This window comes from Chlorocebus sabaeus, chromosome 7, assembly GCF_047675955.1.
Source record: "Chlorocebus sabaeus isolate Y175 chromosome 7, mChlSab1.0.hap1, whole genome shotgun sequence".
Taxonomy (NCBI): Eukaryota; Metazoa; Chordata; class Mammalia; order Primates; family Cercopithecidae; genus Chlorocebus; species Chlorocebus sabaeus.
Genome location: NC_132910.1, coordinates 98,621,968 through 98,638,639, shown reverse-complemented (window position 1 = coordinate 98,638,639; position 16,672 = coordinate 98,621,968). Strand labels below are relative to the sequence as shown.

Sequence of the window (16,672 nt, the reverse complement as noted above, 5' to 3'; positions counted from 1 at the left end):
AAATAAAATATAAATTCCTTCCTGCTTATATATGGCTGCCTCCAAAATAAATGAGTCTATTAATACAAGTAAAACAGATGCTCCCTTTCCATCGAAGCTAATTTCCTGAATCCTCAGCATTACATAAGATTAATGCTGCCTTCACATAAATGCATAATGGCATATGAGCTTATTAAATTCAATTCATTTCTTCAAGAACTCCTGAAAGCCAATTAATTGATCTATTCCTGCAAATAATATATCTGTTCTTCACTAATGCTGGTTTAAAGTTATGTTCCTGTAAAATAATACTCAGAAACAAAAATTTTACTACTACAAATCCATACCTCATTAATTGCTATAAGACGTATTATTTTGTCTTGTTTCACAAGGACTTTTTTCTTAATTTATGACACTATCTGTTCACTTTTTGTTATCTCCATATAATGCCAGATGAAAAGTTATCAACAGTAAAGCACATTTTTAAAAGACATGTATTGCTTATTAAATTTTGAAAACTTAACAGAAAAATAAAAAATTATACCTCTTGTAAATGTGAGTCTTTCTTTTTTGCTGATAAATTCAAATGTTTATCAATTAGACTATAATTCTTTTCTGTCTCTTTGTCAAACTTCTTTTTTTCTTCCTACAAAAAAAAAAAAAAAAAAAAATCCCATGGTTAAACAGAAACGAAAGGACACACATAGTTAATCCACTGGGACGCTCAAATTATGAAAAATATCTGAAAATAGAACAAAGCACCACTCTGAATGTGACAAAGCTATCTAAAAAAACATATCAGTACCAAGCCTACTGCTTAATCATCAAGACAGCATTAGGACAGAAGAGATACTTTTATTTCTTCCTTTAATGGACTTTTTTCCAAGCCTATGTTATTTTTCAGTTCTTCATACTTAGCAGTAGTAAGAATTAATTCCATGCTACTCGCCCCTCACCAACCAAATGAAACAGAATACATAAGAAAAATAACATAAAGCTTAAAAAAGCAAACTTGCTCCAGATTTTGGCACAGACGTGGAATTCGTTTAAAATGGAATAATAGACCGGTGGCTCACACCTATAATCTCAGCACTTTGAGAGGCCAACCAAGGTGGGTGGATCACCTGAGGTCAGGAGTTCAAGACCAGCCAGCTATCGTGGTGAAATCCCGTCTCTACTAAAAATACAAAAATTAGCAGGGTGTGGTGGCGCACACCTGTAATCCCAGCTACTCAGGAGGCTGAGGCGCGAGAATCACTTGAACCGCAGAGGCGGAGGTTACAGTGAGCAGAGATCACACCATTGCACTCCAGCCTGGGCAACAGGGTGAGACTCTGTCTCAATCAATCAATCAATCAATACATTTTACTCCAGATTTTCAAAAAATCATAATACATAATCAGGGTTGGAAAAAAAACATCTCGGGAAAGATCTTCCGTAATGGTCCAGTATGAATACAGGTTAAGTATCCCTTCTCTGAAATGCTTAGAACCAGAAGTGGTACAGATTTTTGGATATTTTTGAATTTTGGAATATCTGTGTATATCAAGAGAGGTATCTTGGGGATGGGGCCTAAGTCTAAACATGAAATTCATTTCTGTTTTGTATCCACCCATCACACATACCCTGAAGGTAATTTTATACAATATTTTTAATAATTTTGTACATGAAACAAAGCTTATGTACACTGAACCATCAGAGACCAAGAGGCCAGGTGTGGAATTTTCCACTTGTAATGTCATTTCAAATTTTGGAGCATATCGGATTTCAGAGGCAGTTTGATCAACCTGTATAGCAGTAAGATTCTCTGACCAGAAATGTCATCTACTTTCCCAAACCTTTCCAGTGATCTCTGTAACACTATTTAAAATACGTACAAATACGTCAACGGGGCCTAAAATAATACTGACATACTAGTACTCACCCTTTGGTTAAAATCACAAACATTTCTTAGGTACTGTCTAGAATTAGGACATACTTGCATTCCATTTGCTATAGAAGCTTTTTGAGAAAACAAGTACACACATTTATAAATGCAGAGAAGACGGGCTGTCTCCCCTAAAGCTGCCAGCCAACTTGATAGATTTTTAATAAACATTCTTGAGTATCAAGGAGAGCACACCATGTCCTCATGCTGTCAAAATGTTTCCATTAATTTCAAATTCTCCCTAACTCTCCACACCTCCTAAAAAAGGAACATTCTCTTCCCTAATTTTCCAATTTGTATTTTCCAAAGCAAAAGTTTTAGCCTTTTCTTGTATGATTTCTTTCCTGTTAGGCAAAGAGATTAAACAAAGCATGTTCATTCTCTACTTCTTTTATTTATCTTTTGGTTGTTTTTTTTTTTTAACCACATGGGACCACGCACTGTTCTTCTGGAAACCCAGGGCATTATGTCCCCTGTCAGGTCATCTAAAAACCCTCAATTAATTCCCCCACACTGATGGAGGAGGAGAGACTCAGAAACTGAGGTTTCTTCCCTTTTCTACTCCAAGGTTAATTACCAACTAGCTGCACAACTTAAAAAAAAAAAAAAATCTGACAACACAGAACCTAAGTTTTCTTACCAAAGAAAAAAAAAAGATCAGGGACTTTTCCTTAACTGTCTGTCTCATTCTTAGATCCCAACCTACAATTCTGTGATCCTATGGTTCACCCATGTGTAGAAATGGAACCAAAAAAAAGGAGGAAGTTTTATTTTAACCTCTTTTACTTAATAGTCACTTTTGTTGATACACAGGACCAGAAGACTTTATTTTTCTTTATGCTTTAGGTTTTTTTTATTGACAATTTTTTAAGTCCAAGGTATTGATTATTCTCTTTTCTGCTTTTCATTATGCTCTTCCACTATTTTAACAACTAACAGAAAATAAACTGAAACAAACAGATGCCCATTACCTAAAAATGTCCACTATTTTAAAAAGCTGATGTTGTGAAGTACACACTGAATTTGGTGTCAGAAGACCAAGCTGCAGTCCTAGCCACTCATTACTCTGTGACTTTGTAACAAACATTCTCTGAGCATCTGTTTCTCAGATTTAAACAAAAGACCAATGGAAGTCAGGGCCCTGCATTTGCCCACAAGACTGCTGCAAAGCAAGGTCACATGCTAAGAAGCACTATCACTGCAGACTAGAACTTACCAGGGACATGGAAAACATTTTTACCACCTCATTTGATTTAATCTGAATCATAGAAAGGGGACGAGGAAGGGGTGACATGGTAATCAGCAGTCAAAACACCCAGCACACCGAGCAAAAGAAAGCTATGAAAATCAACATGCCGGTAAAGTTGGGAATGAAAGAAAAAGGAGACATCAAGCCTTTATGAAGAAAGAATTTAGCCAAGAAACAGCAACAACATCACACCCACCAAGCTTAGAACAGAAATATCTTTGTCCATATATGGTATGGTATTATACAAATGCTGCTGTGTTTGCTTTGGAATCTTAAAATGCAGGTAATCATTTCTTCCTGCATTTGTTCTTAATGTCATTAGAGAGTATTATTGTTTCTTTGGGCTCATATGATTTCTTGTGCTGAAATAATACAAATTTCAAAGGAAACTATTCAAGTAACAGTCAATAAAAAATGGAGTTTTTTCCCCCCCACCAATACTGCATTATAGAAAAAATATATATATAAATGTAATAGCATAATCCAAAAAGTTCCAACAAGGATCAAGTTAAATACAATATGAAAACTTTTCTTATAAATTAGACATTACAAAAGCTGAAATGAGTCTGGGCCAGGCAGTAATCTAATGAGTGAAACAGGCTGGGAGAGAAATGCAATCAGGAGTGGTAGGCAATGAAAACCCCAAAGTCCTCGTCCACTCCAGAGAAGAAGGCAGCCATTACTCAGAGCCAGAACATTTTTGCCTTGTGAGAACACAGACCCAGTACGTTGGCCGTGTCTTCTGATTTCTCTGGAACTGCTGAAAAATCCAATGATCTCTATGGTGGCAACACATTTTTTTTTTAATTGTAACAACACGAGGAAGCCAAACTAAATTTATAAGTTGAATATGGTAGAAGTCAGCTTTCTAATCTGTTATAAAATTGCATATGCAAAACTTTTTTTAAAAGTAGAGCTACTACTTAAAACAGCATTATGGGTCAAAAAAGATATACATTGTATAAATGGTAGAAGAGAAGAACCTAAGAACCACAATTCAAATAACCAGATCTTGAGGTAAAAACTATAGAAATTTGTCATTACAAATCACTGGGTTAAAAAAAGGAAGAGACGATTCAACTATTGGTGCTAGCATGACTGTTTAACTACTGTGAAGCAGACAGAGAACCTCATCTCATATCAAAATTAATTCCAGATGGATTGAAAGAGTCACAAGTAAACAATGAAGCCATAGAGAATATTTCCAACAAATCTCAGAACAGAGAAGGATCTAAGCAAAAAAAAAATGGAAGAAGCTATAAGAACTTGTAAAAAAAAAAAAAAAAAAAAAAACATCACAATAATCAAGCAAAGGGCACACAGCAAAAGGGGGAGGATTACAACCAATATGTAAGAACATAGGGAAACATTCGTAACACAAAATATATCCTTCATTAAGCAGTTTTTTTTTTTGCAAAAAACACATTAATGCTTCCACTGAAAGGTGGATAAAGAACACAAAGAATTCATAAAAGTTTAAACGTAATTGTGAATTGCCCCATTTTTCTGTAGGGTACTAGATTATTTTGCTTTAGAAGAGGAAAGAATTTTTTTGTTACTAGATGACTTTTTTTGAATTTTCTACATTTTCCAGTTGTTTAGGATGAAGAGATGGAAAAGGCTTATTTTCAAACTATAAAATTAAATAATGTTTACTGTTGGACTCGTCTAGAGATAAACTTAAATATGGCAGGTCCTTGAATAGCCTCATTTCATTATTAGATTAATAAGGGAAAAATAAAAACCGATTCGTGGCCAGGGCCACTGTCCGTGTGGAGTCCGCACATTCTCCCAAGCCTGTGTGGGTTCTCTCTGGGTATCTACTATTTCCTCCCACATCTCTTAGGTCAATTCACTGGTATGTCTAAATAGTACCGTGTGAGTGAGTGTGGGATCATGCCCTGTCCAAGGCTGGTGTCCACCCTGCACTCTGAGCTGCTGGGATGGGCTCCAAACACCTATGACCCTGAACAGAAATAAGTGAGTAAATGATTACCTTGTTTTTATTAATCTTTCTTAAATATATGTATAGTTCACATTTATTTCAATATTTAATATTAAAAGTGTTGTGGTTATCGCGGGAACCCACCCCCCGATAATTCAACGTGAGTCCTTTTCTATTTTCCCTAAGTGTCGGCTGGTCTAAGAAATAAAGGGAAAGAGTACAAAAGAGAGAAATTTTAAAGCTAGGTGTCCGGGGGAGACATCACATGTTGGCAGGTTCCATGATGCCCCCCTCCAAGCCACAAAACCAGCAAATTTTTATTAGTGATTTTCAAAGCGGACGGAGTGTATGAATAGGGTGTGGGTCACAGAGATCATTTTATTGCTTCACAAGGCAATAAAATATCACAAGGCAAATGGGGACAGGGAAAGATCACAGGACCAGGGCAAAATTAAAATTGCTAATGAAGTTTCGGGCATGCACTGTCATTGATAACATCAGGAGACAGGGTTTGAGAGCAGACAACCAGCCTGACCAAAATTTATTAAGAGGGAATTTCCTTGTCCTAATAGGCCTGGGAGTGCTATGGGAGACCAGGACTTATTTCATCCCTTATCTACAACTGTAAAAGACAGACATCCCCAGAGCAGCCATTTTAGAGACCTCCCCATAGGAATGCATTCTCTTTCTCAGGGATGTTCCTTGCTGAGAAAAACAATTCAGTGATATTTCTATTTGCTTTTGAAAGAAGAGAAATATGGCTCTGTTCCACCCGGCTCTCAGACAGCCAGACCTAATGGTTATCTCCCTTGTTCCCTGAACATCACTGTTATCCTGTTCTTTTTTCAAGGCGCCCAGATTTCATACTGTTTAAACAATTTGTGCAGTTAACACAATCATCACAGGGTCCAGAGGCAACATACATCCTCAGCTTACAAAGATGATGGGATTAAGATATTAAAGACAGGCATAGGAAATCACAAGAGTATTGACTGGGGAAGTGATAAATGTACATGAAATCTTCAAAATTTATGTTCAGAGACTGCAGTAAAGACAAGTGTAAGAAATTATAAAAGTATTAATTTGGGGAACTAATAAATGTCCATGAAATCTTCACAATTTATGTTCTTCTGCCATAGCTTCAGCCGGTCCCTCCACTCGGGGTCCCTGACTTCCTGCAACAGGAAGTCTTTGGAAGTTTGGTGATGTTGACGTCAGGAGTTTGAGACCAGTCTGACCAACATGGTGAAACCCCCCGTCTCCACTAAAAATACAAAATTAGCCTGGCGTGGTGGCACATGTCTGTAATCCCAGCTACTTGGGAGGCTGAGGCATGAGAACCACTTGAACCGGGAGGCAGAGATTGTAGTGAGCCGGAGATCATGCCACTGCACTCCAGCCTGGGAGACATGGGTGAAACTCCGCTCCATTCAAAAACAAAAAAAAGTTTGGTGATGTTTCTGAGACCAGAAATATGACATAAAAACTTAACTTTTATGTCAAATGGCCCATGGTAAAACTGGCTTCCTTATGTGCTGCTTTGCTTCAATTTAGTTTCCAAGAACCTACTGATAATGTTAAGTGAGGACTCCCCACTCCGGCGGGGAGAAAGCACACCCTCCCTTAACTCCCATGCCAAGTGTCACTCGTTCCTACTTGACACTTCATTTGCCCCGTCCTACCCCAACCCACCCCTTTCCTTTAAGCCCTTCTAGCCTCTCTAAAGAGATGAGAATTCAGCTCCATCCTCACAGAATGCAGCACTTGAGTCCAGACCCAGAAGGGTGCCTGGGAGACACTTGTCAGAACACAAGTGAATGGCCAGCACAGGACTGCAGCAGCACCAACGCTGGCAAAGTGGCACCTCGTTCCTAAGCGGTGGCTCCAGAGTCACTAATCCTGTGCCTTAGCACTATCTGTCCATAAGGGTCATAAGCCACATGCTATGGCTTGTCACCCCTAAACCCAGAATGCGGAGAATGGACAAAAAGCTGAGCAATTCCTGTTTGGCAAGGTGATGGGGAGCAAGCCATGAATTGGATAATAAAATTACTCTATGGATACCAGGCCCCAAACTAGACACTTCAAGTACATTACCAAATTCACTTAACTCTCACAATAACCTCCTGAGACAAGTGTCATAAGTCTCATTTTACAGACCAGGAAACTGAGACTTAAAGGCTTTAAGTCGCTTGCCCCAAATCACATGGCTAATTAAGGCACTGAAAGAGGATTCAAACCAGGAAGAATTAAGTCTTCCTGAAAGACTTTCTGGTGCTCCAAAGATGAGATGGTAGAGTACATCCCAGGGCACCTATGCTTTCCCCTATTACAGCACTTTTCACAATATATTTTTATTGCTTATTTGACAGTCTCACAAAAAGTTGCTAACTTCTTGAAGGCCAGCCAGTGTTGTAATTCCTAGTTGTATCTCAGGGCCTCTAACACTATGCTGTATCATAGGCACTAGTGTGTTTTATACTGAATGAAAGAAATGTAATTAAACTAAATCAATATTGTTTCTCCTCTACTAAATATAATGTAATATGAAAAATTATCCAGACAGGTTTTTTACTCATGTTTTATAGTAATTTACAGAATCTTTGGAAGTCTGTATTTTAAATGTATTCATTAAGGCTGGGCACAGTGGCTCAAGCCTGTAATCCCAGAACTTTGAAAGGCCAAGGCAGGAGGATCACTTGAGTCCAGGAGTTCAAGACCAGCCTGGGCAACACAGAGACCCTGTCCCTACAAAAATAATTTTAAAATTAGCCACGCATGGTGGCATACACTTGTAGTCCTAGCTGCTCAGAAGATCATCTGACCCAGGAGCTCAAGGCTCCAGCCCAGCCTGGGCAACAGAATGAAAGTCTTTAAAAAAAAAAAAAAATTTATTAGTCATAGTCTGGTAGTAGGCTTAGGTGATAAGTCGTAATTTGTGAAATGAACATCTATTACGTTTTCTGTTCAAAATTGTTCTTCTATTGGATAAAATTGTAATTGGCTCTTTCCAAAATAGCAGCTGAACAGATTCTATTCCTGATACAGTTAGTTGCATCCACTTGACATCTGTGTGCTGCTGCTTGCCCAAACCCACATTTTCGTTACTTGGTCAAATGTCCAAAAAAGCAATTTATCCCACGTAACTCTTACCATGTTCTGGTATTTCTCAGAGTTTTTGCTCAACGTACTTGGCCCCTATGTTGTTCAGGATCTGTACTGGTTCCTGTAGCTATCCACAAAGTACTGTGGGATATCTGGCAATAAGTGCCAAGCTCAAGAAGGGTGAAGCAGCTTCAAAAGAAAGTAAGAACTGAGCTAGGCCTTGGAAAAACTCTGAATAGTCACTTGATGTGATGAATCAGGGAACAACCTGTGTCCTGTTGTGTCCAGAATTGGTTCCTTCCAGTGGGTTCTTGGTCTCGCTGACTTCAAAAATGAAGCCATGGACCCTCATGGTGAGTGTTACAGTTCTTAAAGATGGTGTGTCTGGAGTTTGTTCCTTCAGATGTTCAGATGTGTCCAGAGTTTCTTCCTTCTGGTGGGTTTGTGGTCTTGCTGACTTCAGGAGTGAAGCCACAGACCTTCGCAGTGAGTGTTACAGCTCTTAAAGGTGGCATGTCCAGAGTTGTTCGTTCCTCCCAGTGGGTTCATGGTCTCACTGGCTTTAGGAGTCAAGTTGCAGAACTTCACAGTGATTGTTACAGCTCATAAAGGTAGTGCAGACCCAAAGAGTGAGCAACAGCAAGATTTATTGTGAAGAGCGAAAGAACAGAGGTTCCACAGCATGGAAAGGGACCCGAGCAGGATGCAGCGGCTGACTCGGATGGCCAGCTTTTATTCCCTTATTTGGCCCTGCCCACGTCCTGCTGATTGGTCCACTTTACAGAGTGCTGACGGGTGCGTTTACAAACCTTTAGCTAGACACAGAGCACTGATTGGTGCGTTTTTACAGAGCGCTGATTGGTGCATTTACAAACCTTTGGCTAGACACAGAGCACAGATTGGTGCATTTACAATACTTTAGCTAGACAGAAAAGTTCTCCAAGTCCCCACCCAACCCAGAAGCCCAGCCGGCTTCACCTCTCACTGCAATGGCAAATGGGCTTTTTGAACAAAGGCTAGAACCTAGCAAGCACGTAAGAAAATGCAGCAGAACCTATAAAATGGAGGGATACGTCCAAACCAAACAGGGCTCAAGGAGAGCACATCCAAATATAAGCAAAACAGTAGACAATACCTTGGGGCTTTTCAAAATCCAATTTACAAAAACCACCTAGCCACTTAGAATACGTTTAAACCACAGTTAAACACGTAACTGGGCTTCTGGAAACTGGAGAAGGCAAGAGCACAGGGAACTGAAAGAGTTTCAGGCAAGGGTTACAACATTACCAGATGGGAAACAGGAGATGGGGAAAGATCAAAATGTTGACCCCTATATCTAAAAATTCTGATGTGGTCAACTTTTAAAGACCTTTTTCTTAACTTCCCATGTGAAAACTGTTTTATGCTGTTTACAAAAAGCTCTTTAACCTACGAGAGTAAAGTCTTTCTGAAGTATTCCATGTAAGCAGATTTAATCAGAGGAACAAGACTGTGTGCTCGCCAAAATATGACTGAATGTTTAGGCAGCACAGATGTGGAAAGTAATTCAAATACCCAAACTTAAACCCTTTCCTGTTTCTTCTAGAATTATCAGTTGGATAGGCTACTTATTAGATACTTTATGTATTAAGGCAGGGTAGGGGCTGGTTGAGAATTAAAAAAAAAAAAAAAAAAGCACGGTCTTTTAAAGATTTAACAACCTAATGGAAAGGACAGATGTTTACATAGTTTACATACTGTTGTATAATACAGACAACCACCCTTCTCTACTGTTTATTATGGTATACAAAACTGCCGGGAAAAAGGGCTTCTCCCTATGACCCACAATGACTGGCTCTTCACAGGTGACCTCCGCAGGTACAACAGTCAACACTCACACCATACTGAGCAAGACTACACATAACATCAACTCTTTATAAACTTGAAGCCAGAACAGGGAAGGATACATAAATAGGACTTCAGGAAAGAATTTGGTCATTAAATAGCTCAAAGCATAGAATAAACTATTGTAACCATTTCTCCTTTTAAAAGGATTACTGATTGTGCAAGTTGCTTCGCAGGATATACTCTGAACAAATGTTAACATCAGAAGCTGGAAAGTTTAAGGGGAAAAATGAGTCAATAGAAGATACAAGGTCAGACATTTCTAAATTCCAGTAGAGTAGATGGCAAGTAAAAGTAAACAGATTCACTCGCACTCAGTTTTCATTTCCATAATATAACCTTCACACATGTAAGCACCATCCAATTCAAACGAGAAAAATAAGAAATGGACGTTGTTTACAAAGAATGCCTGCCAATGAAATGTTAAAAGAGAATGAACCAAAATGCAACAAACTTTCAAACAGCTTAGAGACACAATCAAAACAAAATCATAAAACTATAAAACAATAGTCAGATCCCCCAAGTCCTTCATTTGACAGGTAAGAAACTAAAGCCAATGACTTAGTCAAGGTCGCAGAAGTGAAAGCTGACCTCCAATCTCCTGCTGTAAAGCCAGAGGGGACAACCCAGCTGCCTGCAGCACGGCAAACAATCCAAGGAAGGAGCCTGGGGTGGTGCCCCCAGTGATCTCCCACTGTCCACAGGGGCTGAGCCTCAGTTCATAGCCCTTCATGAAAAACTGTAATACGGTATGCCAAAAAGAAATGTCCAATATTGTCACAAGTCACTTAAATGATAATTCATCCCATAAACAGCAGTTACAGAGCTGGAACTCCTTGGGTTCATCTGTGTGGTTAAGCTACTGAGGCCACAGTGTTCATTTCCACCAAGGGATTTTAGTCATTTCTTTTAGGAAGAGGGGAAAAAAAAAAAAAAAAAAACTCACATTCCCAGCCATGTGGGGGAAAAAAATACAAATATAAAAACTCCCTTCTCGACCTAAAATTGGTATTAATTCCCCTCTCCTTGGGCCAAGCCAAAAACGGTAAACAACAGGCAAATGTTACTTTTTCTTTCTCAAGTACATACACAAAATTCAGGAAAGACTGGTGGAAATTATTTCTCTGGGGTAATTTCAAAACTAAGATTGCACATTTTAAATAAGTTGCTAAATATATCCCAGGCTCCCTGTGGCAAAACCACTGCATTATTCCTGGAAATCACAGTTAAATCCCAGATCCTTGAGTACAGAGTCTGTGGTTCACTCACCTTTGAATCCCCAGCATAATACTATACAGCACACAATATAATGCACAATACCATCACAATACTGGCACACAATAGAGGCTCACTAAATTTTTGTTAAATTGAAGGAAATTACATCCCAATACTTAATACTCTCTTCCTAGTTTCAGTGGCATCACAGTGTGGCAGCGTCTATAATCTTAAACCCTACTGTAATGCTACATTCCTCCATAAAACTGAGGTGCGCACAGAAATAACTATACTCCCCCCAGTGATAAGCTCCTTCTATTCAGAGCAAATGTGCTGTTTGGTTACAGGTATTTTTAAAACTCTATATGGAAAGGTGTAGCCCAAGAAGATTACTAGAGGTTTTACTACTTTGTCCAGGTGTTTTTGTTTTGTTTTCAATTCCATATCCCCCACAGGGGGAAGAGCACATTTCAAACATAAAACAACAGATGGTTTGCTCCGGCAATTCCTTCAAAGCTGCCAAATGTGAATAAAGTGTACAATGAAGCAGCAGAGGTTTTCTGTTTATGAGTGTATTCAAATTAGACACAAACCTTTACAGCTCCAAGTTGCTCTTTTCTGAATTTTTCCAAGGGTTTAATCAGGGTTTCAGTCACACTTAATGCCTAGAGAACAAGAGTGATGATAAAAGAGCACAGCATTAGGCTTCCAAAAAGGAAAAAATTAGTATTTCATTTCCCTCTTCCACCCCACCCAGAAAGAAAATGAACAACATATTTAGCGGCTTTATCTCACTCTGCCAATGCAACAATTAAATCACTTCTCAACTTATTAAAGCACTAGAACTCCATAAATATTTTCAGGGAAGAGGAGGTGGGCAGATTGCCAGTGAAATGTGCAACACAGCCCCAACTCTCTTCCACAAAACAGCAAGAGGGCTGTCTGTAAACAACAAAGGGGTCTATCACATTCATTAACAGAACACTTCTGTTTGAGATTGTTTTTTCCTTCCCCCTCCTTAGAAATTTAAAATTCAATTACATTCCTTTATTGATAATCAGACTACATTATGTAAAGAGCTAGGACTGTAGCTACTTGTTCAAATACAACCAGTCTGCCCTTCATTACAGAAACCTCCTAAGGATTTAAGGTATATTAGCAAAGTAGAGTCACTGGAGGCTCACGAAAAAGCCAAATGCTTGGGCATGCTAGCAAGCATGACATCAGGGAAGCTCACATGAGAGAAGCCACACACAAACTCCAACCACAATCACATTTATTTCTTAAGTTGGCTGGTTTGGGGCTTTTCATGTTAAGTCACAAAATGCTGAAAATGCAAATAAAAGAAAATATTCATCGAAAAAAAACATACTTAGTAACAACACACTGGTAGGTAGTGGCTTCTCACCCTTTGTTTCCAGGAGACCAGAACTATCCAAAATATAAAAGAAAATCTCAAAACATTATTTAAGAATGTGCCATCCCTCTTTTTAGAAAGGTGCTCAAAAATCCAAGCTTAACATTACAGAAAAAGTAAGTGATTTGGAATGGATGAAGATTCTTAATTTAACCAAAGGCTCCTCATCAGTGTTTCATTATGTGAGGGTTTCTCCCAAAGAGACCATTCATACTCTAAGGTAGGGAACACTCAAAATAAGCGACTATGCCCACTTTCAAGATGCTCAGTTTCAACTTTCTACCCCAGGCTAACCCCTGGATTCCCTTCACTCCTACCTGGATAATTTGCTGCTTGGGTGTAAAATAGCTGGGGCAACAGAGATCTAAAAGAAAGAATTAAGAGCAACAACTAGCCAGGGAAAAGCGATCATCTTTCAAAATATCATTTTTATCCTCTCTACATTTTAGACCATGTGACCTACAGCAATGGCAAACCAAAGAGTCCTACAAAGCATCACAAGCCAGGAATCCTGACTCCCCAATATGGAATGCCCCACATTCCATTTGAGAGTGCAGATACAAGAAGTGCTAGCATACATTAATCGATTTACACACAGTGTCTCATAGATTAACTTAAGGCACACTAATATGAGCACCTGTGTCATTTTTTAAGTTCCTACATCTGGATCTACCCAACTAGTGTTCCCAAATAAACCTCCATATAATATGTCTTCTGTGAAACTGGTACACTCAAGAAAGAAGTCGGCCCAAAAGGAACTGCAGGGATCACAGAAGCTAACAACTGCTCAAGTTCACAGAAGATAGTAATAGGGATTCCAAGTCACATAAGTCTGAGCCCACCAAGCGTAACTACCATGCAACATGGCAATAAAAGTACCAAAGAGGTGCTTCCCCAAAGTTGCCATCTTAATAAACTGTAAATATGTGCCTATTTTACGAGACAAATAGCTGTTGAGCATGCAATGCCAGGCGATAGGGATATAGCTATGAACAAAACAAGCACAGCCCCCTGCTTTCGTGGAAATTACTGTTTGGTAGAGAAGATATAAACCAGATACATGAACACCTAAGGAGATATATAAGAGCACATTTTAGTAATTCCTTCCAATGAAGAAAAGTAGGGGTATGGTGAGGAATGTATTAGAAATGTGTGCAAAGAGAGCTTCTTCAAAGCAGTGACATTTAAGCTAAAACCTAAAAGGTGAGAAGGAATCTGTGGTGCAAAGGGCAAGGGAAATTGTTTCCTGCCGAGATCAGCAGAGGCAAAGGATGAAGGTGAGGAGTTTGACCATTACAGGGAATGTCAAAAGGCCAGAATGGCTGAAGCATAAGGAGCAATTAAGTGAGCCTGTAGAGCTGAGTGATGGCAGGGAATCAGAGCGTGCTGGGCCTTGTGGGCTCTGGGAAAGGGTTAGCATTTTATTTGGGGTACAATGCAAAGCCACAGGAGGGTTTTTAAGCAGTGAATTGACAATGATAATTAAAGCTTTTCAAGATTACTCTGGCTGCTGAGGGAGAGATGAGAGGTACAGAAAACTGGAAGACAGACTCGTTAGGAGGCTTCTAGAGTGGCACAGGAGGAGATGGTGGTGGTTCAAATGAAGGCAACCAACGACAGAAGTAAAGAGGAGTAGACAGATTTGAGAGATATTTGCAGGTAGAGTCAAAGTAATGAGAGATTGATCGAATGGAAAAGGTGAAGATTTCCAGGATCCCTCCCAGATTTCTGGCATGAACAAATGAAGAGATAACAATACTAGTTATTGCCAGGCACAGACAAACAAGCATCACATGCTCTCACTTATTTGTGGGATGCAAAAATCAAAGCAATTGAACTCATGGAGATAGAGAGTAGAAGGATGGTTACCAGAAGCTGGGAAGTATAGCAGGGGGGAGGTAGGGATGGTTAATGGGTACAAAAAAATAGTGTGAAAGAATGAATGATACCTAGTATTTGATAGCACAACAGGGTGACTACAGGCAAAATAATTAAATTGTACATCTTAAAATAACTACAAGAGTATAATTAGATTTTTGTAACACAAAGGATAAATGCTTGAGGGGATGGATACCCTATTTTCCATGATGTGACTATTATCCATTGCATGCCTGTATCAAAATATCTCATATACCCTATAAATATATATACCTATTATGTACTCACAAATCCTAAAAAGAAAAATAAAAATTTAAAAATAAAAAATAAAGGACACTATTTATCGAAGCAGGGAAAATCTTGAGGGAAAGTAGCTGGGAGCACACACTAAGGGCTCATGTTAAATCCAAGATGCTGAGAAACGCCCAAGATCTTAGTAAAACGGGCTGTCAGAGATACAGGTCCACAGTCTAGAAGAGGTCTCTAGGTCAGAGATGCCAATTTTTGTCCTCATCAGCAAGTAGATGGCATTTGAAGTCATGCAAGTAGATAGGTAGGACAGTAGAAAAATGGAAATGTCTCAGACCAAGTACTTAGAACAGGAAAAGGAAGAACAGACGGAAACTATGGCAATGAGACTGGAGAAAGTTACCAAGGTGTTGGATAAAAGAAGAAAGAGGTTCAGGTCTGGCATGGTGGCTCATGCCTCTAATCCTAGCACTTTGGGAGGCTGAGGCGGGCAGATCACCTGAGGTCAGGAGTTCAAGACCAGCCTGACCAACATGGAGAAACCCTGTCTCTACTAAAAATACAAAATTAGCCAGACAGCGCCTGTAATCCCAGCTAGTTGGGAGGCTGAGGCAGGAGAATCGCTTGAACCCAGGAGGCAGAGGCTGCGGTGAGCTAAGACAGCGCCACTGCACTCCAGGCTGGGCAACAGAAAGAAACTCTATACCCCTCCCCCCCAAAAAAAAGAAAGAAAAAAAAAAGAAAGGAGTTCAGCTGTGTGGGCTGCAGAGACGTTAAAGAAAGAATGAGAGCTCAGCAATATCCATGGCAAGGTGGCAGAAAGGGCCAGACTGGAGTTGATTTATGACTGACAGCTGAGACCATGTGGGGAACAATCCTTCCTCAAAGAATGACCATGCAGGGCAGTACAGAGAGAGGATGACTGCTGAAAGAGAACATGCCAGGAAGTGAAGGCATGTATTCTTTTAAGACAGAAAGCTGGTATTTAAGAGATGAGAGGATGTCTAAATACCCATGTGAAGAATCCAGAAAGAATGGTTCAAAGTCTCTGACATGGGAGGAGATGGGATACTGAGCGTGCATGGAGGGTTGGCCTGTCATAGAAGTCAAGATCCTTCCTTCCCTGTGATAGAAGGAGAAAAGGGGTGCCAGTATAAATGGATTTGTGGGCTTTGTGACAAAAAGCTAAGAGTTGCTACCAGATGGCTATTTTTTCCCATAAAGTACAAAACAAGGTCACTTGCAGAGAGTTCGGGCATGAGAAGTTTCATGCCCAACTAACAGGAAGAATGAATGAAAGAATCATTACAAATGGGACAAACACTTCTTGGAGAAACAAGAAGGCCTTTTGAGATGGGTGAGGAGGAGTTGATGAAGATATCATCTGCCTTATTGCGGGATTTTCTCCAGCAAGGGAGGGAGAAGGTGGGTGGCTGAGTTCATCCCAGGCGAGCGTTTCTAAGAGATGTGAACGCGTCAGCACAATATGACGTGATAGGCAAAGTGCTGGCAAGCTGCGTAGAGCTACTGGGGAGCAGAGGAGGAAGGTCCCCCGAGTAGGAGAAGACTTCCTGAAGGAGATCATGCACAGCTCAGCCTGAAACAGAGGGAAGGCATTCTCCAGGCAAAGGCCTTCCATGCGGAGAGGGGAAAACAGCAATTTCAGGGCACGGAACCTAAGCAGCTCGGTGTCACTAAAGCAGATGAGGAAATCAGAGAGGATCACAAGACAAGGGGAGAGATATCAGATGGTCTCCATTAGCCATCAGAATGGGACGCCGGAAATGCTCAGAAAGTAGATGTAGGTTATCAATAATATGGATA

The 16,672-nt window shown here is 39.8% G+C and overlaps 1 protein-coding gene across 4 annotated transcripts in view; it reads right to left on the bottom strand.

Moving 5' to 3' along the window:
• ARHGAP10 (Rho GTPase activating protein 10) overlaps positions 1-16,672 on the bottom strand; it is a 335,394-nt gene that overhangs the window by 208,217 nt on the left and 110,505 nt on the right. For 2 of the 4 annotated variants that reach the window (XM_007999938.3, XM_007999944.3), the window contains 2 exons: positions 11,898-11,969; positions 524-625 (listed from right to left, as the gene is read on the bottom strand). In XM_007999938.3, coding sequence (XP_007998129.1) covers positions 524-625; positions 11,898-11,969 — 174 coding nt within the window. The remainder of the gene's footprint in view (positions 1-523; positions 626-11,897; positions 11,970-16,672) is intronic. The other 2 variants (XM_073017668.1, XM_073017667.1) reach the window with 2 other exon arrangements.